At 48.7% G+C, this 27,313-nt stretch overlaps 2 protein-coding genes across 3 annotated transcripts; both read left to right on the plus strand.

Moving 5' to 3' along the window:
• The first annotated feature begins 453 nt into the window (after positions 1–453).
• Positions 454–26,801, plus strand: LOC112587372 (UL16-binding protein 3-like). Of its 2 annotated transcripts, XM_045161910.1 has the most exons (7): positions 519–2,317; positions 6,152–6,190; positions 6,856–7,119; positions 7,496–7,771; positions 8,919–9,052; positions 25,785–25,790; positions 26,680–26,801. In XM_045161910.1, exons 1-7 carry the CDS (start codon positions 2,230–2,232, stop codon positions 26,764–26,766), a joined length of 894 nt encoding a protein of 297 aa, XP_045017845.1. In that variant the 5' UTR covers positions 519–2,229; the 3' UTR covers positions 26,767–26,801. The 2 variants fall into 2 exon arrangements, with proteins under 2 accessions (XP_045017846.1, XP_045017845.1); XM_045161911.1 differs by lacking the exons at positions 8,919–9,052; positions 25,785–25,790; positions 26,680–26,801 and adding an exon at positions 10,155–10,853 and having other exon boundaries at positions 454–2,317; positions 7,487–7,771.
• Positions 19,757–26,801, plus strand: LOC102409182 (UL16-binding protein 1). The gene is made up of 6 exons (XM_025294397.3): positions 19,757–19,898; positions 22,667–22,705; positions 23,368–23,631; positions 24,007–24,282; positions 25,396–25,524; positions 26,673–26,801. Exons 1-5 carry the CDS (start codon positions 19,811–19,813, stop codon positions 25,500–25,502), a joined length of 774 nt encoding a protein of 257 aa, XP_025150182.3. The 5' UTR covers positions 19,757–19,810; the 3' UTR covers positions 25,503–25,524; positions 26,673–26,801.
• Positions 26,802–27,313: the final 512 nt, after the last annotated feature.

The following is a 27,313-nucleotide window of genomic DNA, read 5'->3' on the forward strand; positions in this document are numbered from 1 at the left end:
TGTAGGGAGAATGGATACATGTATGTGTACAGGTGAGTCCTTTAGCTGTTCACCTGAAACTATCCCAACACGGTTTGTAAATCAGCTATACCCAATACAAAATAAAAAGGTTTTTAAAAATAGACTGTTTTTTAGTTGGAGTAGTTGAAGCTATTCTGGAAAAAAGATACAAAGCTATGAAAACCCCAACTGCCACTTTTGCAGAGCCCAGAGCAAAAGCAGGATGCCTCACATGCCCTCAGCACACAACAGTGAAGGGTTCAGCCAGTCACCTAAGCCACGCCCCTGACTGACCCCTGGGAACACCCCTCCCCTCACCCCATAGAAGGAACCAGCTCACCCCACCACCTCAGGGAGTGAGCACGCAAGGACACTGTCATTTGTTCTTGCTCCCCTCTGCTTCAGTAGGGGCCCCAATAAAGCCTGGCCTCAATTTCTTTTGATTAAGAAATTTGATTTATTTCTATTGTCTGGCCTCTGATTGATTTCTATTGGTGAAGGAGGCCAAGAGCCTGGTGTGTAACAATTTGGGAACAAGAGACACATGGGGGCTGGGAGGACAGGACTCAGGCTTGGGTGGGGCACCAACTTAGTGGGTTCAGGTGATCGATGTGTCAGGGGAAGACTCATGCATAGGCCTGGGGATAGGGCCCTGGGTTTAATCTCTGGGAAGATTTAATCACAGGGACCACGTAGCCTCAGTGGAGGAGGCTGGTGAAGAGGCAAGTGACTAACAGAGCAGGAGAAAGATGGAAGGACAGCATTAGAGTCCTGGTCAGGACAGCCAGGTGGGGGAAGACGGGCCTCTCTGGACAGGTCTGGCAACCCCCACCCGTGCATGCTTCTGGCACCCATACACAGTCTAGACCCAGATGGGAGTGGAATCAACTGGGAGGTGATTTTAATGAGTGTTGACAGCGAGCATACTTCCAAGAACATGAAACTCCACCTGATTGCTCTTGCCAGGTCCTTGAAACTCTGCTCACATCCATTCCCACATCTATAAATAGGGAACCCAGCCTAACTCAGTGACAAGACATGAACTGGAGCACTGCCCGTGCTGAGGTGTCAGCGTGACCCTCCGAGGTCAGGGCTCCCTCACCCCTGAAGCTAGCAGAGGCCAAGAGCCCCATGATAACAGAGAGATGGAGCCCTCGGTCACAGGTGTTGACCTCTCAATGTCATTGGTAGACCCACTTCCCAAGAATTAGGAGGTCTTATCAGTCCCAACGAGTGATGGATGATCTCACTCTTCATCAGCGGATAGCCCTGAGACGTGAACGTGAGATGCTCAATGCTGCTTGGACACTGCATAAAAGTAAATCATGAGGGGGAAGAAAATGGATCACACAGGCTACAGTGTAGATCCCCTGGAGGAGAGCATTGCAGTCCACTCCTGTATTCTTGCCTAGAGAATCCCATGGAGAGAGGAGCCTGGTGGGCTTTTAAAGTCCATGGGGCACTAGGAGTCAGACATGGCTGAAGCAACTTAGCATGCACAAACACACCAGAGTAGAACAAGCAGGCGGAAGAGACCGCCAGGTGGCGCCCGCTGGCAGCACAGGCTCCCTGTCTCCACGCAGAACCTGGAAAATCGGATTTCGGCCTCAGTCCTCAAACTCTTTCTAATGAGCAGTTACTTTGGCCCACAAAAAGTCTAGGACTACTCTCGGACAGAAACTACTAGAAAATATATTGCTGATGACACTGAAGTTAGGGGCTCTCTCCAGGCCCTTTCAAGGGATCCGCAGAGTTTTCCGGTGGGGGTTGTGTTTTGGGGGAGGGGCGCGGTGCAGGGGTCAGTCTTGAGTCTTTTAAGAAAAGCAGGGCTTCCCTCGAAGCTCAGTCAGTAAAGACGGCCTGCAATGTAGGAGATCCGGCTTCGATCCCAGGGCCAGAAAGATCCCAAGGAGGAGGGCATGGCGATCCACTGAAGTACTCTCGCCCGGAGAATCCCCATGGTCAGAGAAGCCCGGCGGGCTACAGTCCTCGGGGTCGCAAGAGTCAGACACGACTGAGCGAGTAAACCACCACCGCAGGAAGACTGCAGGCAGGAATTGGGAGGAAGGTTGACCGGCGAGAAGGACTTGGAGGAGAAAAGAGACAGTGAGAGGCGGGGTGAACAAGGAGTGAGTCAGGAGTGGGCGGCTACTGCCGGGCGTCAGCGAGGCGGGGAGGAGGCCGGGGCGAGCTCCCGCAAAGTCGGATCCAACCAGTTTCCAGGCGGGGATGGACTGGAAGCCTGACCCCGGAGCGCGACTGGGTTTCGTGGCTCTGGTGCTACTCGTGGCTACCCGGTTCTGCACGGCGCGAGGCGGTGAGTTCGGGGATTAATCTGCGAGGACCAGAGGCACGGGAAGCTTAAGATATTCAAATAGCTTAGAGCCTCTCAGAGAATTAGAAACTGTCAGAATAAAACTAGTAAGAGATTTCATTGATGAGCCAATGTTTGTTGCCAAGTTTTCACATCCCTTGAATTGTATCCTTGAATGTGCATTAATTAATATAGTTGGTATGTAGAAAAAATAAGTAGTGGCCTGGTGTTAGTAACTTTAGACCCTTAAGGTAGTAAATTCTTTCCTTTGTAAACCCATTACACATCCACCCTATAGGAACGTAATCTTATCTTCGGAGGATGGCGCCAAACCTTAAAATAATTACTCTTAGAGAAAATAAGTCGTTGTTGATAAGTCCTTGTCAAGAGTCATAAAATGTTAATAGGCCTCTGGCCAGAAGATGATGTAAATCACCTAAACCATTTGTATACGATAAATCTGCAGGAAAGAAACCCTGGTTTTTGATAAGCATCAAAGACTGCTGATTTTGCATCCCCTATTGTCCTCAGGAGAGGACACGGGGCCATAAGACCCGAGAGGGATGGGGTGTCCGAGGCGGTTCGGGGAACGCCGAGGCGGGGCCGCCTCCCTGCTTTTAAAGCTCCGCGCGCTCCTTTCCCGCTGGGCTCCTGCTCCCCGCCCCCACTCGCGCTTGTTGCCGTCCCCCTGCAGGGAAAAGACAAGATCTGGGTGAAAAAGGAATCCCAGCAGGAAGGGAGGGAAGGCAGGGAGACGTGAGAGCCAGGTCGGCGTCACAAAATGCTGCTGCAGCCCCCCGGGTTTCCCCGTCCGGAATTCAGAGTCACTGAAGCGGGTGCAGGAAAGGTGGCGGCCGCTTCCGAAGGACCGAACCCACGCGGTTCAGGGGAAGGCTGGGTGGAGTCTGACCAGTTGCGTTGGCCGCAGGAGAGGTGGCGGGAGATGGGCAAGGGTCTAGGTGGAGTCCGCCACTTGGGCGGAGAGTAGGGGGGGCGGGCAGTGCAGGAGGGCGGGTCTGGGAGATGGGTGGATCTGACCTAGGAAGCCTCCTTAGAGTCCTGCTTGGTTCAGTTCAGTTCAGTTCAGTTCAGTCTTTCAGTCTTGTCCCACTCCTAGCGACCCCATGAATCACAGCACGCCAGGCCTCCCAGTCCATCACCAACTCCCGGAGTTCACTCAAACTCATGTCCGTCGAATCGGTGATGCCATCCAGCCATCTCATCCTCTGTCGTCCCCTTCTCCTCCTGCCCCAAACCCTCCAAGCATCAGGGTCTTTTCCAGTGAGTCAGCTCTTCGCATGAGGTGGCCAAAGTACTGGAGTTTCAGCTTCAGCATCAGTCCTTCCAATGAACACCCAGGACTGATCTCCTTCAGAATGGACTGGTTGGATCTCCTTGCAGTCCAAGGGACCCTCAGGAGTCTTCCCCAACACCACAGTTCAAAAGCATCAATTCTTTGGTGCTCAGCTTTCTTCACAGTCCAACTCTCACATCCATACATGACCACTGGAAATACCATAGCCTTGACTAGACGGACCTTTGTTGGCAATGTAATATCTCTACTTTTCAATATGCTGTCTAGGTTGCTCATAACTTTCCTCCCAAAGAGTAAGTGTCTTTTAATTTCATGTGCTTGGTTACAACAGTATTTTTTCCATATCCCTCCCCATCCCAAGAACCTCAGGGCTTCCAACAACTTCCCATCTGTGAAGGGATCCTAAACCTGCCCTCTGTCAACTGGCACCCTATCCTCTTGCCTGAGAATTCACCCCAGCAGAAGCCTCCCAGCCTGGCCCCCAGGACATACAGCAGGAGAGATGGGAGAAGAGTTTGCCAAAGTGTGTGACACAGGGCACGAGGGTGAGGACGGGCACCCCCACTTCTACCCTTCGGTCCCACATTCATATTCCCTGAGACTATGGAGACAGTGGCCTATTATAGCTATTATTTAAGACAGGAGTTGGAGAACCTTTTCTTCAAAAGACAGAGAGTAAATCTGTTGGTCTCCACAGGCCATTTGGTGTCTGTGTGGATTATACATCTCCACATTTGTGCTACAAGACCAGGCAAAGAGGACCTGAAAAACCAAAAGAACCATGTGACTGCCCTGGGTCACAAAACAGTAACAGATGACTCCTCCCCTAGGGACTAGTGCAAGGTATTCCTTAGCTGCCTGTTAGTGAACCAAAAATTTGCTCTGTCCTACCTTGTAGGTTCTGGGTGGTGTGATTGTGAAAGGAGTGTGGGTCCAGCAGATATGGGCTACTGTCCCCTGACCCCCTCTGCTCTAGAATGGCTTCCTTGGTCCATGGAGATATAGGGGACACTGCATGAAGCCTCAGGCATGAGCAGAGAATAGTGTGTGCATGCTAAGTCGCTTCAGTCATGTCCAACTCTTTATGATCCTATGGACTATAGCCCACGAGGGTCCTCTGTCCAAGAGATTCTCCAGGCAAGAACACTGGAGTGGGTTGCCATGCTCTCCTCCATGGGATCTTCTCTCACTCAGGGATAGATCCCACATCTACTCCAGCTCCGACATTACAGATGGATTCCTTACTGCTGAGCCATGGGGGCAGGCCCTGGAGAATAGTGGTCCTACAACAATTCTGATGTCAGGCCTAAGCCACCTGCTGCTCTCTCTTATTTGTTACCTCTGGCCCTTCTTATGCCAAACCACAATATCACTTTAATCCTATGATGGTTGGTCTATGTGAACTAATGATTAGGGGTTGATGAGCCCAGATCATGATGGACAACACTGACATTTCATGACCAGAGGCTTCACCTCCACCAGCCCCCAGGACCATACCAGGAGCCACATTTAAATGGTGTAGTATTCCCCATTGCAATTCGCATGGCCTTGCTTCAGGACATAAAGGGTCTGTGTTGTGAACCTCCAAGTAAAATGCCACAGACGGCACATGGCACCTTTCTGACCACAGATCCCTCTGACATCACAGGTTCTGCTGGGTCATCTGCCCAGGAAGCAGGTCATTATTCACCACTCATCTGTGACTGCTTTTGTGCTAGGACAGCAGTTGTAACAGAAAACTATGGTCTGCAGAGCCTGAAATATGTCATATGTACAATTATAGAAGTCTATGGGCCACACTGCAAATTTAATGGAAATAGGATAGGGATAACACTCCTGAACCCTGGAAAGGTTGTAGGTTGTTAGTCATTTTCTCCAGGATACGATATTGTTTACACATACTATTGGGGGATGAAGGTCAATGTCAGAAGTGTGAACTTGGAAATCGCTTCTATGGTAGCCCTCCCAGCACGGTTATTTACTAACTGTGAAGATTTCTCATTCATATTGCAAATGCAATGGATGTGAAATGAGCACTATGAGGACCAGTGAATGGGTGACACTCCTGTGGGCAGCACGTGGGACAGGTGTGTACTCCTTACCACAGATCTCAGGCACCACAGTAATAACAGGCGGGCCGTGATGAAGTTTCAGACTGCTGGACACGATGACAGTCCCACTCTAGGTCCTTATGAATGTGGGGTGGCTTCTCTGCCAAGTGTACACTTACCCCAGTCAGTGACCGTGTGGCTTCCAAAGGCCAGAAGGGCTTCTGCACTTGCTGTGGTGATAGGAGGCCCCTCCTTGCTGAAGCCTGGCATCTCTGTCTCTGGTAGTGGATTCTAAATATAAGACCTGACTCAGTGCTGGATACTGCACAAAGGACCCAGACATTTTTGGGGGAGGTCTGCACTCAGCCTCCTGAACATCCAGCCTTGTGTTTGTCTCTGTTTTTTTATATAATTTTTCCTTTCAATCATGTAGTTTTTAACAGGGCTCACTGCTCTTCCGTTTGCCTTTAGGATCGCCCTGTGCTATGAGCCAGCGTGGTACTCTCTGCAGTGAGTCCTGGCTACAGTGGGGCTCTCTGGTCACTTTGGCCGCTGCATCTGCTTTGTTGCTGACATAGAGCACTCCACCTGGCATCGGCTCTTTCCCCTTCTCCTTCCTCAGTCCTGCTGGAAGTGCACAGGAACACCAATCCCACCACCGTCCCTGACCTTCAGCAAAAGTCACCCTTGAGCTGTTGGAGATGCTTCTCATCCATTCTTTCCTCTCGGGCGCCATAGAGCCTGGTGGACTGCACACTTTCCTGCCCTTTCATACCGTGTCCACCCTGGCACATTCACTTCTCTGAGCCTTGGATCCCCTCCTCTACCAGCTGCCTCGGAAGTTCTGGATTTTCTCTTTGATGCCATGTGGGCCAGGCCTTCTCCAGGATTCCAAGACCCATCAACGTGGTAGATCAGCAGCATCTCCCTGGCCTTGCTAAATCCTGTGAATTCTCCTTTCTGCAGCTTTGGGTTCTGTGTTGGCCTTATGAGCAGAGTAGAGATAATGTTATGTGGTTTCTCCGCTTGCTCAGCTTGTAGGTGGTGTTGGGGGGCAGGGGTGCCTTCCTGCTCCACCAACCCAGCCCGGAAGCTTTCCTCTGCTCTCACATAAGTGGGGGAGGAGGTAATGGGTCTTCTCCAAAACCTGCCCTCACCTGCGTTTCCCTTCACAGACACTCACTCTCTTTCCTACAACTTCACTGTCGATCCTCACCCGAGTCCTGGAGAGCCGTGGTGTGTGGTTCAAGGCCAGATCGTTGGGAATTTTTTTCTCTCCTGTGACTGTGGTGGCACCAAGAGCCAATCCACAAGCCCATTGGGAGAGGAGGTGAAAACTACACACACTTGGGAAACACAGACAGAAACACTGACAGACATCGGGGACTTCCTCAAGGGGCGATTGCCTGACATTACACCGGAGAAACACACGGCCAGAGGTGAGTTCAATTCAGTTCAGTTCAGTCGCTCAGTCGTGTCCCACTCTTTGCAACCCCATGGACTAAAGCACTCCAGGCTTCCCTGTCTTTCACCAACTCCCAGAGGTTGCTCAAACTCATGTCCATCAAGTCAAACTCATGTCCATCGAGTCCAGGGGTGAGTTAGGAAGTCCAAATACTGAAGGGGCTGTATCCATTGTTCATGGGTACAAAATTCAATTGGGTATTGGTCCTTCCCTAGTAGTCCAGTGGAAGGAGCAGGCCTTGGAGGAGAGAACAGGGCCAGATGACCTGGGCCCAGGGGAGGTGGACCACGGTGAGGCAAAGAATTTGTCAAGTCCAAGGCTGAGCTCTTTCTTTTCCTCGGTGGAGTCAGGCCCTCTGACCGTGCAGGTCAAGATGACGTGCCAGTGTGAAGAGGATGGACACATCAGTGGATCTTGGCAATTCAGCTTCAATGGAGAAATGTGCCTCCGCTTTGATTCGGAAAATGGACACTGGACAGAGGTTCATTCTGGAGGAAGGCAGATGAAAGAGAAGTGGGAGAAGGACAAAGCTGTGACCGACTTCTTCAAGAACGTCTCCATGGGAGACTGTCAGACCTGGCTTCAGGATCTTACAGTGTGCTGGGAGAAAATGTTGAAGACCTCAGGTAAGTGAGACGAGTATAAGGAAGTGGTAGTCCACTCAAGGTGATATGGACCCACCCTCTGTGTGTGTGTCTGTGTGTCTGTGTGTCTGTGTCTGTGTGTGTTTTGGCAAAGTGATCCATCTAAAGTGAGCTGTTCCTGAAACATGGATGGACCTAGAGAGTGTCATACTGAGTGATCTAAGTCAGAAAGAGAAGGAGAAATATCATAAGACATGCCTTATATGTGGAATCTAAAAAGAAATAGTACAAAAAAACTTAGAAAACAGAAAGAGACTCACAGACTTAGAAAACAAGCTTATGGTTACCTGGGGGAAGGCACAGTTAGGGACTCTGGGAAGTTCATGTACACGCTGCTATGTGTAAAATGGATAACCAACAAGCTCCTACTTTATAGCACATGGAACTCTACTCAGTGTTATGTGCCAGCCTAGATGGGAGAGGGGTTTAGGGGAGAAGGGGTACATGTGTATCTATGGCTGAATCCCTTCACTGTTCACCTGAAACTATCATAGCACTGTTAATGGCTGTACCCCAATTAACAATGTTTTTGGAGTGAATAAAAATAAAATAAAAGAATGTAAAAAAATAAATTTAAAAAGTGAGTAGCTCCTGGGAGAACAATGATCCGGGATGCTCTGTCATCCTCGTTCCCTTTCCACCTCCTGACGTCCTTTCCTCACAGCACAGGCATTTGGATGACTGAACATGGATTTTTGCTGATCCAAATCCTGTAGACATCTTTTTTATTTCTGGGATTTATTTCTCACTGTACCGTCATTCCAGAATCTTCTTTTAAATGTCACCAATTCTACTTCGGAAAGCTGTCAATACCACCTCTGCTGTCAGCTCCTGAGGACTCCATCCTCAGGTCACTGTCTCTGATGTCACAGCAGGACTGAGTGGCTGTGTTGGAAACCTTGCTCCCCCATTAGCTGTCAGAGCCCTGTAAGGACTGGGCTCCTCCATTCCCCCCATCTCGCCTGAGGATCTATCACTGGGGCCTCCATGTGATGGGTACAAGCTGTCTGCACCCATCTAGGGGTACCTAGGGTACCTGAATTCTAGGGGTACCTGAATCAGGGGGGCTGAGGAGGCATCTGCCGAGTTTGGGGTCTGGACAAAGGATTCACTGTTACTCTCCTTGCAGCATCACCGACCACAGTCCGCCGTACAGTGCAGTCTACGGCCCCAACCAGCAATCACATAACCAAGATCATCCTTGGAGTTCTCGCCGGTTTCATCATAATAAGCATCGTAGCCTGGATCATTCACAAGAACAGGTACTGAAGGCAGGGGCACAGGGCCTGGCGTGAGGTCAGGGAAGGTGACTCCCAGCCAACCCCTCCCCTCACTGAACCTCCTCACGTTGGAAATGAGCTGGGGGATAAGACCCCATAACATCTGAGAGAAGAACTCGACAAGCTCAGCCCTGAGTTCTGAGAGGTCCCTGCTGTCAGGTGACATTGTGAAAAGGGAGGGGCCTTCACTAGGCTGAGGGCCTATTGATGCTTAAAGGGTTCAGCCAAGTCCCCTGACTGAGCACAGACTGCTGGCTGGCAGGGCCCCGGTAGGTGGTGTGAGAACAGCAGGCACTCAGGGCGAGGGCAGGACTCACAGGGGCTGAGAGCAGCATGGAGGCTCCGCATGATGTGTCAGGGGGGAGGGGATCCACCCAGGGGGCCAAGATGAGAGGGGCCGGGCTGTCATCCCAGGAGGAAGGGGTGGGAAGGCCTTTGCAGACCCAACTCCAAAGGCCTGTTCTCACAGGAAGTGGCCTGGGTCAAGCAGGCAAGGCAGGAGCCCCACAGCAGAGACTGTGGGAAGGGCTGAGGCCAGGCCTGTGCTCCTGGAGCAGCAATAGTTCTGACTCAGCCTGTGGCCTGCAGGTCACTAGCCTTCTGGGGACCCAGAGCCTCCATCACTGAGTGGCCCTGCCTTGAGCAGAGGTGCCTGGGAATGGTGGGCCTGAGCTGGGGTGGAGGCGCCCAGCTTGGCGGGACCAGGAATAGATGGGGGGCCAGGACCCTGGTCCTGAGAGCTGTGTGCTGCTCAGAGGTTGGAGGGGAGCGAAGGAAGGAGGTTTGCCTGCAGCCCCCCAAGGCTGTCAGGAAGCAAAGCCCCTCCTCCAGGGACCTGCTCCCTGGTCCTTTAGGCCCCACTCGGGGAGACTCCAGACCTGAGTAAAGGGAGCAGATTGATTCCTCACTGGCTCCAGTCCTGAGCCTGAGCAGGGGGTGTCAGGGCCTGGGGTGGGGGTGGGGGTGGAGGACATAGGAGCCCCTCAGTGAGGGCGGGGCTGGAGTGGGGGCTGGGGAGGGGCAGCCCCAGGAAAGTGCCAGGAGTTCCTCAGCCTCCTGGACCAAGGCCTCTTTCTTTTCTGCAGGTGATGCTGCTCCCAGGAAGCCCCAACAGGTGCTCTGTCAGCCTCAGGACTCAGTCTTTGCTTGGATGCCTTTGTTCTCCTTCTGTACACTTTACAATCAGGTGATCAGACCCACGAATTCGGAGCCTGCCTTCCAGTTATGATGACAAGGTGGCTGCCTTGTCTCATGTCTCTTGTCACATCTGGTGAACAGCCTCCTCAGTCTCTTTTTCTTCCCCCAACCTATTTTACCTCTTTTTCTTGGTGCTAATTGATGGAATCCATGCACTGAAATGTTTAACTACTTGAACAAGAAATCTCCACAAATAGGACACTTTCTATCTTCTTCTAGTTTGTGAAAAATCAGACTCTTCTTTGTATGGCAGTCTCATTGTTGCAAATGATGATAATGCGAGAAAAATACCATCTTCTATTGCAGGACTCAGAGATTCTTTCTATGTTCAGAGAAACAACTTCAGAGTATTTTCAACAAAACAAAATATTATGTTGAATGTCTCTTTTAGTCAATTTATTTCCTAATATGAATATTTAAGTTAATATCTCGCTATTGCAAAAGACATAAATACTTCAAGTTTCTTTTTCTAATCAAGGCGAGAACTCGAGACATTTCACCCTTTTTCCACCTTATGGGATTAAATAGAACTGATCATTCGGTTACATTTACTGTGGAAGCAGAGAATAAAAAGAAAGCTCTTAAAGTAACATGCAGTCTAGCTGTCAATACCAATCCTGATACCTGGATCCAAAGACATATCCTGGAACTTGTGCAATGAAATCGTTTTTTATTTCATCGAGATCTGCACCCTCAGTGGTGACTCTCCTGTGTTCCTCTATGCCTCCCCTTCTCCAAGGAGAAGCCAGATTTCACAGCACAAACTATGTCTGTTTTGAAAAGTAGATTTATTTCCCCATAGACAGAGGATCATATTCAGAATAGATAATGAAGTACTACAAATAAATAAGATAAATTGTAACTTTTTGGCCACTGACTGAGCTGTTCACATATGGTGAATTGTTGTTCAGTCACTAAGTCATGTCCAACTCTGTGACCCCGTGAACTGCAGCATGCCAGGCTTCCCTGTCTCTCACTATCTCCTGGAGTTGCTCAAACTCATGCCCTTTGAGTCGCTGATGCCATCCAACCATCTCATCCTCTGTTGCCCTATTCTCCTCCTGCCCTCAGTCTTTCCCAGAATCAGGGTCTTTTCCAATGATTCGGCTCTTCACATCAGGAAGGCAAAGTATTGGAGTTTCATCTTCAGCATCAGTCTTCCAATGAATATTCAGGATTGATTTCCTTTTGGATGGACTGGTTTGATCTCCTTGCAGTCCAAGGGACTCTCAAGAGTCTTATCTAGCACCACAATTCAAAAGCATCATTTATTCAGGGCTCAACCTTCTTTTGGTCCGACACTCACATACGTGCATGACTACTGAAAAATCCATAGCTTTCACGGGATGGACCTTTAGCGGCAAAATGATGTCTTTGAGTTGCACATCCTACTCAGCATCTTTCTTTTTTCTTCTCAAACCAGTTTACCACTTGACCTTGATGGTCAGTTTTGTTTTCTTATCATGCATGTGTTCACTGGAGGACCACTTTTGATTTCCTTTAAGTACTTTTCCTTTGCGTTCACAACTTGACCAACTGTTTGATGCAAAAGGCCTGGCTTCTGGCCTGTCTTGGCTTTTGACATGTCTTTTTCAAAAGCTTAACTATTTCTACCTTTGGATTTATGGAGAAAGATTTTTGATTCTTCCTCTCCCTCGGACATGTAGAGGCCACTGTTAGGTTATTTTTTTCTTCTCTTAAGCTTATCTTCCAAGGTGCAAGCGTCTTTTCATTTCTTAAAATTAATTTTCATTTAATGGCTGCAGTCACCTTCCACAGTGATTTTGGAGCCCTAGAAAATAAAATCTACCTCTGTTTCCACCTTTTTCCCATACTATTGCCATGAAGTGATGGACCCGGATGCCAAAATCTTAGTTTTTAGAATGTTCATTTTTAAGCCAGTTTTCACTCCCTCACCTCCCCCAGGAGGCTCTTTAGTTCCTCTTCCCTTTTTGCCATTTGCGTAGTATCATCTGCACATCTGAGGTTTTTGTTATTTCTCCTGGCAATCTTGAGACCAGCTTGGGCTTCATCCAGCCCAAGGTTTCACATGATGTACTTGGCATAGAAGTTAAAAAAGCAGGGTGACAACATACAGCCTTGATGTACTCTTTTCCCAGTTTGAACCACTCCATTGTTCCATGTCCTGTTCTGACTATTGCTTCTTGTTCTGCATACAGACTTCTCAGGAGACAGGTAAAGGTGGTCTGGTATTCCCGTCTCTTTAAGAATTTTCCAGTTTGTTGTGATCCATGAAGTCAAAGGCTCTAGCGTAGTCAATGTAGCAGAAATAGATGTTTTTCTGGATTCCCTTACTTCTTCTGTGATCCAGCAGATGTTAGCAATTTGATCTCTGCTTCCTCTGCCTTTTCTAAATCCAGCATGTATATTGGAAGTTCTCAGTTCACCTTCTGCTGAGGCCTAGCTTCAAGGATTTTGAGCATGACCTTGCTACCATGTGAAATGTGTACGATGGTATGAGAGTTTGAACATTCTTTGGTATTGGAATGAAAAATGACATTTTCCAGTCCTGTGACCATTGCGGACTTTTCCAGATATGCTGGCATATTGAGTGCAGCATTTTAACAGCATCATCATTTAGGATTTTAAATTGCTCAGCTGGAATTCCATCATCTTCACTAGCTATGTTCTTAGTAATTCTTCCTAAGGCCCACTTGACTTCACACTCCAAGAGACCTGGCTCTAAATGAGTGACCACACCATCCTGGTTATCCAGGTCATTGAGACCCTTTTTGTACACTTCTTATGTCCGTTTTTGTTACCTCCTTTTCATCTCTTCTGCTTCTGTTAGGTCCTTTCAATTTGTCCTTTATTGTGCCCATCTTTGCATGAAATGTTCCCTTGGTATCTCAAATTTTCTTGGAGAGATCTCTAGGCTTTCCCTTTCTGTTTTTTTCCTCTATTTGCATTGATCATCTAGGAAGCCTTTCTTACCTCTCCTTGCTATTGTTGGGAATTCTGCATTCAGATGGATAGATCTTTCCTTCTCTCCTTTGCCTTTCACGTCTCTACTTTTCTCAGCTATTTGTAAGGCCTCCTAAGAAATCATATTGTCTTCTTGCATTTCTTTTTCTTGGGCATGGTTTTGGTCAGCACCTGCTGTAAAATGTCATGAACTTCCATCCATAGTTCTTCAGGAACTCTGTGTACCACATATAATCCCTTAAATCTATTTGTCACTTCCACTGGATAATATGAGATTTGATTTAGGTCATAGCTGAATGGCCTAGTGGTTTTTCCTACTTTCTTCAATTTAAGCCTGAATTTTGTAATAAGGAGCTCATGATCTAAGCCACAGTCAGCTCCCGGTCTTGCTTTTGCTGACTGTATAGAAGTTCTCCACCTTTGGCTACAAGGAACATAACCTGTCTGATTTCAGTATTGACCATCTGGTAATGTCCATGTGTAGAGTCTTCTCTTGTTTTGTTGGAAGAGTGTTTTTCTATGACTAGTGTGTACTCTTGACAAAACTCAAAGTAACCTTTTCCTGCCTTCATTTTGTACTCCAAGGCCAAACTTGCCTGTTACTCCAGGAATCTCTTGACTTCCTACTTTTTCATTCCAATCCCCTATGATGAAAAGGACATCTCTTTCGGTGTTAGTTCTAGAAGGTCATGTAGGTCTTCATAGAACTGTAAACCTGTGAAAAGATTGAACATATCCTGAATAATCAACCTGACAAAAAATTGCTGGGATATCCTCATATATTCATATAACTGACAGCCTTTAAAATAAATCTGGATCAAAAGGTACAGGAAATGCAATAACAGGAGTTTTCGTACATTGTTTGTAGGAGTAAAACTGAACCTGTCTGATGGCTAACAAACACATGAAAAGATGCTCAACATCACTCATTATCAGAGAAATGCAAATCAAAATCACTATGAGGTACCATTTCACACCAGTCAGAATGGCTGCGATCCAAAAGTCTACAAGTAATAAATGCTGGAGAGGGTGTGGAGAAAAGGGAACCCTCTTACACTGTTGGTGGGAATGCAAACTAGTACAGCCACTATGGAGAACAGTATGGAGATTCCTTAAAAAACTGGAAATAGAACTGCCTTATGACCCAGCAATCCCACTGCTGGGCATACGCACTGAGGAAACCAGAAGGGAAAGAGACACGTGTACCCCAATGTTCATCGCAGCACTGTTTATAATAGCCAGGACATGGAAGCAACCTAGATGTCCATCAGCAGATGAATGGATAAGAAAGCTATGGTACATATACACCATGGAATATTACTCAGCCATTAAAAAGAATACATTTGAATCAGTTCTAATGAGGTGGATGAAACTGGAGCCTATTATACAGAGTGAAGTAAGCCAGAAAGAAAAACACCAATACAGTATCCTAACGCATATATATGGAATTTAGAAAGATGGTAACAATAACCCTGTGTACGAGACAGCAAAAGAGACACTGATGTATAGAACAGTCTTATGGACTCTGTGGGAGAGGGAGAGGGTGGGAAGATTTGGGAGAATGGCATTGAAACATGTAAAATATCATGTATGAAACGAGTTGACAGTCCAGGTTCGATGCATGATACTGGATGCTTGGGGCTGGTGCACTGGGATGACCCAGAGGGATGGTATGGGGAGGGAGGAGGGGGGAGGGTTCAGGATGGGGAACACATGTATACCTGTGGCGGATTCATTTTGATATTTGGCAAAACTAATACAATTATGTAAAATTTAAAAATGAAATTAAAAAAAAAAAAACTGAACCTGTCTTGAGATGTATATTCCAGTGTATCTCAACAGTAGATCGTTTGTCCATCTTACTACACAACCAACCCAATGTTAGTTCCAGATGCAAAATGTAGACCAAAAGCCATGTAGATACAGCAAAACCTCAGAGATAGTCCAGGCTGTGTTCCAGACCAGGGCAATAAATTGAATATCATAATAAAGTGAATCACACAAATTTTTCATTTCTCACTTTGTATATAGTTTAATTGACACTGTCCGACATCTGTTAAGTGTGCAATAGCTTTACAGCTAAATAAATAATATACAGAATTTCATTAAGAACACTTTGTTTCTAAAATAAAGTAGTTTGAGCATCATCTCTGTCTTCAGAAGTCAAAATCTTTTTGCTGGTGGAGGGTCTTGTCTCAGTGTCTATGTCTGCTGACTGATCGGGATGGTGGTTGCTGAAGGTTGGGGTGGGTAGGGCAATTACTGAAAAGAAGACAACAATGAAGTTTGCCACATCCTTTGACTCTTCCTTTCACAGATTTCTCTGGAGCATGCAGTGCCCTTTAGCAGTGTTTTTACCCACAGTAGAATTTCTTTGAAAATTAGAGTTAATCCTCTGCAGTCTGCTGCTGCTTTCTTCAACTAAGTTTATGTTCTATTCTAAATCCTTTGTTGTCATTTCCATAAACTTCATAGCTTCTTCACCAAGAGCAGTTTCTGTCTCAAGAAACCACTTTCTTTGCTCATGCATAAGAATGAACCCTCATTCATTTCAGCTTTATGATGCAATTCAGCCACACCTTCAGGCTCCACGTCTAACTCTAGCTTCCTTGTTGTTTCCACTACATCTGCACTTACTTTCTCCAGTGAATTCTTGAGCCCCTCAAAGTCATCTGTGATGGTAGAAATCTACTTCTCCCATATTCACATTAATGTTGACATTTCAACCTATTCCCGTGGTTCACTGTTTTCAGTGGAATCTATAATCATGAATCCAATGTAAAGGGACTTCCCTAGTGGTCCAGTGGTGAAGAATCTACCTTCCAATGCAAGGAATGATGGCCTGATACTTGTTCAGAAAGCTACCTGTTCAGAGACCCAAGATCCCACATGTCGCCAAACAACTAAGCCCACGTGTCGCAACTACTGAGCCCAGGCGACACCACTAGAGAGTCTGTGCTGCAGTGAAGGCTCCTGCACAACCCAGCAAGGACCCCGCATGCCTCAATTAAGACCAATGCAACCAAAAACATAAATTAGCAAATTTTTTTTTAAATATTATAAGTTTTTTCAAAAAATGAATTAAGTGCAGAAATTTTTCAGTTGACTTTGCCCAGATCCAACAGAGGAATAACTATCTATGCAGCTATAGCCTATAATGTACTTCCTAAATACTATGAGTTGAACATCACAATTACTCCATGATCCATGTGCTTCAGAATGGATGTTGTGTTGGCAGCCATGAAAATAACATGAATCTCATTGTACTTCTCCATCACATTCTTGGATGCTTTGTCAGTCAGCAGTAATATTTTGAAAGTGATCTTTCTTTCTGAGCAGTTGGTCTCAATATTGGACTTAAAACATTTGGCGCCAATGTCGTAAACAGATATGCTGTCATCCAGGCTTCACTGTTTCATTTACAAAGCTCAGGCAGAACAGATTCAGCCGAATTCTAAAGGGCTTTAGAATTTTTCAAGTGGTAAATGATCATCGACTTGCAATAATCTGCTGCATTAGTCCTTATCAAGAGAATCAGCCTGTTCTTGGAATCTTTAAAGCCAGGCATCGACCACTCCTCTCTAGATATGAAAGTCCCGGCAGGCATCTTCTTCCAGTAGATGGATATTTTGTCTACACTGGAAATCTCTGATTCAGTGGAGCCACCTTCACAGATTCTCTTAGCTAAATCTTTTGGAAAACTTGCAGCAGCTTCTATATCAGGTCTAGTTACTACACTCTGCACTTTATGTTATGGAGATGCCTTCTTTCCTTAAACTTCATGAAGCACCCCCTGCTATCTTCAAATTTTTCCTCTGCAGCTTTTTCACCTCTTTCAGCCTTCATAGAAATGAAGAGAGTTAGGGCTTTGATCTCTATTAGGCTTTTGCTTCAGAAAATGTTGTGGTTGGTTGGATCTTCTATCCAAACCCATAAAACTTTCTTCATATCAGCAATTAAGGACGCTTTGCATTCTCAGATAGAGACTCACAAACTTGTTAGAGAACAAACTTATAGTTGCTGGGGGTAGCATAGGGGAAAGATATCATTAGGGAGTATGGAAAGGTCATATACACACTGCTCTATTTAAAATGGATAGCTGTCCAGGACCAAAGTATGTCACATAGTGTGTCTATGTGTGTGCTCTCTTTCTGTGTGTGTCCAACTCTTTCTGTCCTCATGGACTGTAGCCTGCCAGCTCCTCTGTCCATGGAATTTTCCAACCACAAATACTGGAGTGGGTTGCTCTTTCCTTCTCCAGGGAATCTTCCCAGCACAAAGAACGAACCCACAACTCTGCTCAATGTTATGTGACTGCCCTGTCAGGATGGGAGTGTAGGGAGAATGGATACATGTATGTGTACAGGTGAGTCTCTTAGCTGTTCACCTGAAACTATCCCAACACGGTTTGTAAATCAGCTATACCCAATACAAAATAAAAAGGTTTTTCAAAATAGACTTTTTTAGTTGGAGTAGTTGAAGCTATTCTGGGAGAAAGATACAAAGAGATGAAAACCCCAACTGCCACTTTTGCAGAGCCCAGAGCAAAAGCAGGATGCCTCACATGCCCCCAGCACACAACACTTGAGGGTTCAGCCAGTCCCCTAAGCCACCCCCCTGACTGACCCCTGGGAACACCCCTCCACTCACCCCATAGAAGGAACCAGCTCACCCCACCACCTCGGGGAGTGAGCAAGCAAGGAAACTGTCATTTGTTCTCTGTCCCCTCTGCTGAACCAGGAGCCCCAGTAAAGCCGTGCCTCAATTTCTTTTAAGAAATTTGATTTATTTCTATTGTCTGGCCTCTGATTGATTTCTATTGGTGAAGGAGGCCAAGAGCCTGGTGTGTAACAATTTGGGAACAAGAGACACATGAAGGCTGGGAGGAGGACAGGACTCAGGCTTGGGTGGGGCAGCAACTTGGTGGGTTCAGGTGACCGATGTGTCAGGGGAAGACTCTCATGCATAGGCCTGGGGACAGAGCCCTGGGTTTAATCTCTGGGAAGAGGCAACATGGGGACCATGTAGCCCAGTGGAGGAGGCTGGTGAAGAGGCAAGTGACTGGGAGAGAGGAGAAAGGCAGAAGGACAGCGTTGGAGTCCTGGTCAGGACAGCCAGGTGGGGGAAGACGGGCCTCTCTGGACAGGCCTGGCAACCACCTCTCGTGCATGCTCCTGGCACCCGTACACAGTCTAGACCCCAGATGGGAGTGGAATCAACTGGGAGGTAATTTTAATGAGTGTCGACAACGAGCATACTTCCAAGAACATGAAACTCCACCTGATTGCTCTTGCTACTTCCCTAAAACTCTGCTCGCATCCATTTCCACATCTATAAATAGGGAACCCAGCATCACTCAGTGACAAGACATGAACTGGAGCACTGTCTGTGCTGAGGTGTCAGCGTGACCCTCCGAGGTCAGGGCTCACTCACCCCTGAAGCTAGCAGAGGCCAAGAGCCCCATGATAACAGAGAGATGGAGCCCTCTGTCACAGATGTTGACCTCTCAATGTCATTGGTAGACCCACTTCCCAAGAATTAGGAGGTCTTATCAGTCCCAACGAGTGATGGATGATCTCACTCTTCATCAGCGGATAGCCCTGAGACGTGAACGTGAGATGCTCAATGCTGCTTGGACACTGCATAAAAGTAAATTATGAGGGGGAAGAAAATGGATCACACAGGCTACAGTATAGATACCTTGGAGGAGAGCATTGCAGTCCACTCCTGTATTCTTGCCTAGAGAATCCCCATGGACAGATGAGCCTGGTGGGCTAAAGTCCATGGGGCACTAGGAGTCAGACATGGCTGAAGCAACTTAGCATACACAAAGGCACCAGAGGAGAACAAGCAGCCGGAAGAGACCGCCAGGGGGCGCCCGGTGGCAGCGCTGGATCCCGGTCTCCACGGGGAACCTGGAAAATTGGGTTCTGGCCTCAGTCCTCAAACTTTCTAATGAGCAGTTACTTTGGCCCACAAAAGGTCTAGGACTACTCTCGGACAGAAACTACTAGAAAATATATTGCTGACGACAATACACTTAAGGGCTCTCTCCAGGCCCTTCAAGAGATCCGCAGAGTTTTCCGGTGGGGGTGGTGGTTGTTTTTTTTTGGGGGGGGGGGGGGCCGGGGGCAGTGCAGGGGGCAATCTTAAGTCTTTTAAGAAAAGCAGGGCTTCCTTCGAAGCTCAGTCAGTAAAGACTCTGCCTGCAACGTACGAGATCCGGCTTCGATCCCAGGGTCAGGAAAATCCCAAGGAGGACATGGTGACCCACTGAAGTACTCTCGCCTGGAGAATCCCCATGGTCAGAGGAGCCCGGCGGGCTACAGTCCACGGGGTCGCAAGAGTCGGACACGACTGAGCGAGTAAACCACCACCGCAGGAAGACTGCAGGCGGGAATGAGGAGGAAGGTTGAGGGGCGAGAATGACTTGGAGGAGAAAAGTCACCGGCTGAGGGACTGGAGTTGAAAGGAGTGAGTCAGGAGGGCGCGGCTACTGACCGGCGTCAGTGAGGGGGCGGAGAATGGATTGATGCGGGTCTAGCCCTCGTATAAATAGCTCCCTGCAAGGTCGGATCCAACCAGTTTCCACGTGGTGATGGACAGGAAGGCTGGCCCCGGAGCGCGTCTTGGTTTCGCGGCTCAGGTGCTACTCGTGGCTTTCCGGTTGTGCACGGCGCAAGGCGGTGAGTTCGGGGATTAACCTGCGGGGAGCGGACACCGGGCCTTAAGACCCGAGAGGGATGGGGTGTCCGAGGCGGTTCGGGGAACGCCGCGGAGGGGCCGCCTCCCGGCTCTAAAGCTCCGTGCGCTTCTTTCCTGCTGGGCTCCTGCTCCTCGCCCCCACTCGCGGCAGGTTGCCGTCCCCCTGCAGGGAAAAGACAAGATCTGGGTGAAAAAGAAATCAATCCCAGCAGGAAGGGAGGGAAGGCAAGGAGACGTGAGAGCCAGGTCGGCGTCACGAAATGCTGCTGCAGCGCCCCCTGCTCCCCCGTCCGGAATTCGGAGTCACTGAAGCGGGTGTAGGAAAGGTGGCGACCGCTTCCAAGGGACCGAACCCACGCGGTTCAGGGGAAGGCTGGGTGGAGTCTGACCAGTTGCATTGGCCGCAGGAGAGGTGGCGAGAGATGGGCGAGGGTCTAGGTGGAGTCCGCCACTTGGGCAGGAAGTGGGGGCCAGCGCAGGAGGGAGGGGCTGGGGGATGGCTGGAGTCTGTCCTAGGAAGCCTCCTTAGAGTCCTGCTTGGTTACAACACTATTTTTTCCATATCCCTCCCCGTCCAAAGAACGTCAGGGCCTCCAACAACTTCCCATCTGTGAAGGGATCCTAAACCTGCCCTCTGTCAACTGGCACCCTGTCCTCTTGCCTGAGAATTCACCCCAGCAGAAGCCTCCCAGCCTAGCCCCCAGGACATAAAGCAGGAGAGATGGGAGAAGAGTTTGCCAAAGTGTGTGACACAGGGCACGAGGGTGAGGACGGGCACCCCCACTTCTACCCTTTGGTCCCACATTCATATTCCCTGAGACTACGGATACAGTGGCCTATTATAGCTATATTTAAGACAGGAGTTGGAGAACCTTTTCTTCAAAAGACAGAGAGTAACACTGTTGGTCTCGACAGGCCATGTGGTGTCTGTGTGCGTTATGCATCTCCACATTTGTGCTACAAGAGCAGGAAAAGACGACCTGAAAAAAGCAAAAGAACAATGTGACTGCCCTGGGTCACAAAACAGTAACAGATGACTCCTCCCCTAGGGACTAGTGCAAGGGATGCCTTAGCTGCCTGTTAGTGAACCAAAAACTTGCTCTGTCCTACCTTGTAGGTTCTGGGTGGTGTGATTGTGAAAGGAGTGTGGGTCCAGCAGATATGGGCTACTGTCCCCTGACCCCCTCTGCTCTAGAATGGCTTCCTTGGTCCATGGAGATATAGGGGATACTGCACGAAGCCTCAGGCATGAGCAGGGAATAGTGTGTGCATGCTAAGTCACTTCAGTCATGTCCAACTCTTTGTGATCCTATGGACTATAGCCCACAAGGGTCCTCTGTCCAAGAGTTTCTCCAGGCAAGAACACTGGAGTGGCTTGCCATGCTCTCTTCCATGGGATCTTCTCTCACTCAGGGACAGATTCCACATCTACTCCAGCTCCTACATTGCAAGCGGATTCCATACCGCTGAGCCACAGGAGCAGGCCCCAGGGAATAGTGGTCCTACAACAATTCTGATGTCAGGCCTAAGCCACCTGCTGCTCTCTCTTATTTGTTGCCTCTGGCCCTTCTTATGCCAAACCACCATATCGCTTTAATCCTATGGTGGCTGGTCTATCTGAACTAATGACTAGGGGTTGACAAGCCCAGATCACGATAGACAACATTGACATTTCATGACCAGAGGCTTCACCTCCACCAGCCCCCAGGACCATACCAGGAGCCACATTGAAATGCTGTAGTATTCGCCACTGCAAATCACATGGCCTTGCTTCAGGACATAAAGGGTCTGTGTTGTGAACCTCCAAGTAAAATGCCATATTCGGCACATAGCACCTTTCCGACCACAGATACCTCTGACGTCACAGGTTCTGCTGGGTCATCTGCCCAAGAAGCAAATCATCATTCACCACTCGTCTGTGACTGTTTTTGTGCTAGGACAGCAGTTGTAACAGAAAACTATGGTCTGCAGAGCCTGAAATATGTCATATGTACAATTATAGAAATCTATGGCCACACTGGGAATTAAATGGAGATAGGATAGGGACGACACTCCTGCAGCCCTGGAGGGTTATAGATTGGTACTCCTCTCTGTCATTTTCTCCAGAATATGATATTGCTTACATGTTCTATTGGGGGACGAAGGTCAATGTCAGAAGTGTGAACTTGGAAATCGCTTCTATGGTAGCCCTCACAGCATGGTTATTTACTAACTGTGAAGATTTCTCATTCATATTGCAAATGCAATGGATGTGAAATGAGCACTATGAGGCCCAGTGAATGGGTGACACTCCTGTGGGCAGCACGTGGGACAGGTGTGTACTCCTTACCACAGATCTCAGGCACCACAGTAATAACAGGCGGGCCGTGATGAAGTTTCAGACTGCTGGACACGATGACAGTCCCACTCTAGGTCCTTATGAATGTGGGGTGGCTTCTCTGCCAAGTGTACACTTACCCCAGTCAGTGACCGTGTGGCTTCCAAAGGCCAGAAGGACTTCTGCACTTGCTGTGGTGATAGGAGGCCCCTCCTTGCTGAAGCCTGGCATCTCTGTCTCTGGTAGTGGATTCTGAATATAAGACCTGACTCAGTGCTGGATACTGCACAAAGGACCCAGACATTTTGTTGGGATGTCTGCACTCAGTTTCCTGAACTTCCAGCCTTGTGTTTGTCTCTATTTTTTTACATAATTTTTCCTTTCAATCATGTAGTTTTTAACAGGGCTCACTGCTCTTCTCTTTGCCTTTAGGATCGCCCTGTGCTATCAGCCAGCGACGTACTCTCTGCAGTAAGTCTTGGCTACAGTGGGGCTCTCTGGTCACTTTGGCCGCTGCATCTGCTTTGTTGCTGACATAGAGCACTCCACCTGGCATCAGCTCTTTCCCCTTCTCCATCCTCACTCCTGAGGGAAGCACACAGGAACACCAATCCCACCACCGTCCCTGACCTTCAGCAAAAGTCACCCTTGAGCTGTTGGAGATGCTTCTCATCCATTCTTTCCTCTCGGGCGACATAGAGCCTGGTGGACTGCACACTTTCCTGCCCTTTCATACCGTGTCCACCCTGGCACATTCACTTCTCTGAGCCTTTAATCCCCTTCTCTACCACCTGCCTCGGAAGTTCTGGATTTTCTCTTTCATGCCATGTGGGCCAGGCCTTCTCCAGGATTCCAAGACCCATCAAAGTGGTAGATCAGCATCTCCCTGGCCTTGCTAAATCCTGTGAATTCTCCTTTCTGCAGCTTTGGGTTCTGTGTTGGCCTTATGAGCAGAGTAGAGATAATGTTATGTGGTTTCTCTGCTTGCTCAGCCTGTAGGTGGTGTTGGGGGGCAGGGGTGCCTTCCTGCTCTACCAACCCAGCTCTGCAGCTTTGCTCTGCTCTCACATAAGTGGGGGAGGAGGTAATGGGTCTTCTCCAAAACCTGCCCTCACCTGCATTTTCCTTCATAGACGCTCACTCTCTTTGCTACAATTTCACCATCGATCCTCACCCCAGTCCTGGAGAGCCGTGGTGTGAGGTTCAAGGCCAGGTCGATGGGAATGTTTTTCTCTCCTATCACTGTGGTGGCACCAAGATCCAATCCACAAGTCCATTGGGAGAGGAGGTGAAAACTACACACACTTGGGAAACACAGACAGAAACACTGAGAGACATCGGGGACTTCCTCAAGGGGCAATTTCCTGACATTATACCGGAGAAACACACGGCCAGAGGTGAGTTCAATTCAGTTCAGTTCAGTCGCTCAGTCGTGTCCCACTCTTTGCAACCCCATGGACTGAAGCACGCCAGCTTTCCTGTCCTTCACCAACTCCCGGAGGTTGCTCAAATTCATGTCCATCAAGTCAAACTCATGTCCATCGAGTCCAGGGCTGAGTTAGGAAGTCCAAATACTGAAGAGCCTGCATCCATTGTTTATGGGTAAAAAATTCAATTGGGTATTGGTCCTTCCCTAGTAGTCCAGTGGAAGGAGCAGGCCTTGGAGGAGAGAACAGGGCCAATTACCTGGGCCCAGGGGAGGTGGACCACGGTGAGGCAAAGAATTTGTCAAGTCCAGAGCCTGAGCTCTTTCTTTTCCTCGATGGGGTCAGACCCTCTGACCCTGCAGGGCAGGATGACATGCCATTGTGAAGAGAATGGACACATCAATGGATCCTGGCAGTTCGGCTTCAATGGAGAAATGTGCGTCCGCTTTGATTCAGAGAATGGGCACTGGACAATAGATCATTCTGGAGGGAGACAGATTAAAGAGAAGTGGGAGAATGACAGAGCTGTGACCGACTTCTTCAAGAAGGTCTCCATGGGAGACTGTCGGGCCTGGCTTCAGGATTTTATGGTGCTCTGGGAGAAAATGTTGAAGACCTCAGGTAAGTGAGACGAGTATAAGGAAGTGGTAGTCCACTCAAGGTGATATGGACCCACCCTCTGTGTGTGTGTCTGTGTGTCTGTGTGTGTCTGTGTGTGTGTGTTTTGGCAAAGTGACCCATCTAAAGTGAGCTGTTCCTGAAACAGATGGCCCTGGAGAGTGTCATACTGAGTGATCTAAGTCAGAAAGAGAAGGAGAAATATCATAAGACATGCCTTATATGTGGAATCTAAAAAGAAATAGTGCAAGAAAACTTACAAAACAGAAAGAGACTCACAGACTTAGAAAACAAGCTTATGGTTACCCAGGGGAAGGGATAGATAGGGACTTTGGGAAGGTCATGTACACACCACTATTTGTAAATGGATAAGCAACAAGTTCCCACTGTATAGCACATGGAACTCGACTCAGTGTTATGTGCCAGCCTAGATGGGAGAGGGGTTTAGGGGAGAAGGGGTACATGTGTATCTATGGCTGAATCCTTCACTGTTCTCCTGAAACTATCATAGCACTGTTATTGGCTATACCCCAATTAACAATGTTTTGGTCATGAATAAAAATAAAATAAAAGAATGTAAAAAAATAAATTAAAAAAGTGAGTTGATCCTGGGAGAACAATGATCCGGGATGCTCTGTCATCCTCCTTCCTCTTCCACCTCCTGACATCTCTCCTCACAGCACAGGCATTTGGGCGACCGAACATGGATTTTTGCTGATCCAAATCCTGTAGACGTCTTTTTGATTTCTGGGATTTATTTCTCACTGTACCCTCTTTCCAAAATCTTCTTTTAAATGTCACCAATCCTACTTCTGGAAATCTGTCAATACCGCCTCTGCTGTCAGCTCCTGAGGATTCCATCCTCAGGTCACCGTCTCTGATGTCACAGCAGGACTGAGTGGCTGTGTTGGAAACCTTGCTCCCCTATTAGCTGTCAGAGCCCCCGTGAGGACTGCACTCCTCCTTTCCCCCCATCTCGCCTGAGGATCTAACACAGGGGCCTCCATGTGATGGGTGCAAGCTGTGTGCACAGTAGGGGTACTGAGTCAGGGGGGCGAGGAGGCATCTGCCGAGTTTGGGGTCTGGACAAGGGCTTTACTTTTACTCTCCTTGCAGCATCACTGACCACAGGCCCCCCGACAGTGCAGTCCATGGCCACAGCCATCAAGTCCAAACCCTGGATCCTCCCCGTGGTCCTCATCAGTTTCATCATGTTTTCCTAGGCTGAGTCCTTTCCAGGAGCAGGTACTGAGGGAGGAAAGGCAGGGGCACAGGGCCTGGTGTGGGATGGGGAAGGTGAATCCCAGCCAACCCCTGCCCTCACTGAACCGCCTCATCGTGGAAATCAGCAGGTGAATAAGACCCCATATCACCTGAGAGCAGAACTCGACAAGCTCTGGCCTCAGTTCTGAAAGGTCTTCACTGTTAAATGACAGTGGGAAGTGGGGGGTGGCTGGGGGCGTGTTGAAGTTAAGAGGGTTTAGCCAAGTCCCCTGACTGAGCACAGACTGCTGGCTGGCAGGGCCCCAGTAGGTGATGTGAGAACAGCAGGCACTCAGGGCGAGGGCAGGACTCACGGGGGCTGAGAGCAGCATGGGGGCTCCACATGATATGTCAGCAGGGAGGGGACCCACCCAGGGGCCAAGATGAGAGGGGCTGGGCTCTCATCCCAGGAGGAAGGGGTGGGAAGGCCTTTGCAGACCCAACTCCAAAGGCCCGTTCTCACAGGAGGTGGCCTGGGTCACGCAGGCAAGGCAGGAGCCCCACAGGAGAGACTGTGGGAAGGGCTGAGGCCAGGCCTGTGCTCCTGAAGCAGCAGCAGTTGTGACTCAGTGTGGTCTGCACGTCACCAGCCTCCTGGGGACCCAGAGCCTCCATCACTGAGCCGCCCTGCCTTGAGCAGAAGTGCCTGGGGATGGGTGGGCCTAAGCTGGGGTGGAGGCGCCCAGCTGGGGGGACCAAGAACAGATGTGGGCAGGGACCCTAGTCCTGAGAGCTGCGTGTGCTTCTCAGAGGCTAGAGGGGCGCAAAGGAAGGAGGTTTGCCTGCAGCCCCCCAGGGCTGTCAGGAAGCAAGGCCCCTCCTCCTGGGACCTGATCCTGGTCCTTTAGGACCCCCTCAGGGAGGATCCGGACCTGAGTAAAGGAAGCAGATTGATTCCTCACTGGCTCCAGTCCTGAGCCTGAGCAGGGGATGTCAGGGCCTGGGGTGACTCTGTGATGCAGGAAGGAAGGAGGAGGTGACAAGAAGCTGCCGGGCCTTGGGTGGGGGTGGAGGGCATAGAAGCCCCTCAGTGAGGGTGGGTCTGGAAGGGGGGCTGGGGAGGGGCAGCCCCAGGATAGTGACAGAATTTCCTCAATCTCCTGGGCCAACACCTTCTTTCTTTTCTGCAGGTGATGCTGCTCCCAGGAAGCCCCAACAGGTGCTCTGTCAGCCTCAGGACTCAGTCTTTGCTTGGCCGCCTTTGATCTCCTGCTGTTTGCATAGTTTGCATATTTTTTAATACAAATCTTTTAATGAGAGATGATGAATTTTTTTTGTTCCATATTATGTTTTGAGAGTGAGTATGATGAAAAAACTGCTTCCCTGGTGGCTGAGACGGTAAAGAATTCACGTACAATTCAAGAGACCTGGGTTTGATCCCTGGGTTGGGAATTTCCCCTGGAGGAGGGCATGGCAACACACACCAGTATTCTTGCCTGGAGAATCCCATGGACAGGGGAGCCTGGCGGGCTGTAGTCCATGGTATCAAAAAGAGTTGGACATGACTGAGAGACTAAGCACACACAGCACATGATAAAAAAAACTGTGATTTATCTTTATAGAATTGGTCCAGTTCTGTCTCAGTGGGCACTCTGCCTCATTCAGCGATGAATCCATTACTGAATGATCCTGCTGGTGGGGCTAATCAACTACCACTGGAAGATCCTAGGAGAGTTTCAGTTTGACAGTTTCACACAAGGCTGGCTCAAAGTTATACAGGTCCTGAAGCTATTTCTCCCTTGGAATGTAGTTTTCTAGCTTTAGAAATTAT

The sequence above is a fragment of the Bubalus bubalis genome, chromosome 10, assembly GCF_019923935.1.
Source record: "Bubalus bubalis isolate 160015118507 breed Murrah chromosome 10, NDDB_SH_1, whole genome shotgun sequence".
NCBI classification, from domain to species: Eukaryota; Metazoa; Chordata; class Mammalia; order Artiodactyla; family Bovidae; genus Bubalus; species Bubalus bubalis.

What these genes read in the sequence shown, in the direction of transcription:
- LOC102409182 (XM_025294397.3), top strand. Translation starts at nt 19,811, where the DNA reads ATGGACAGGAAGGCTGGCCCCGGAGCGCGTCTTGGTTTCGCGGCTCAG. An exon ending in CCAGCGACGTACTCTCTGCA is followed by an intron (nt 22,706 to 23,367) that starts GTAAGTCTTGGC and finishes TTTCCTTCATAG; the next exon opens with ACGCTCACTCTCTTTGCTAC. An exon ending in GGAGAAACACACGGCCAGAG is followed by an intron (nt 23,632 to 24,006) that starts GTGAGTTCAATT and finishes CGATGGGGTCAG; the next exon opens with ACCCTCTGACCCTGCAGGGC.
- LOC112587372 (XM_045161910.1), top strand. Translation starts at nt 2,230, where the DNA reads ATGGACTGGAAGCCTGACCCCGGAGCGCGACTGGGTTTCGTGGCTCTG. An exon ending in CCAGCGTGGTACTCTCTGCA is followed by an intron (nt 6,191 to 6,855) that starts GTGAGTCCTGGC and finishes TTCCCTTCACAG; the next exon opens with ACACTCACTCTCTTTCCTAC. An exon ending in GAAAATGTTGAAGACCTCAG is followed by an intron (nt 7,772 to 8,918) that starts GTAAGTGAGACG and finishes CTCTCCTTGCAG; the next exon opens with CATCACCGACCACAGTCCGC.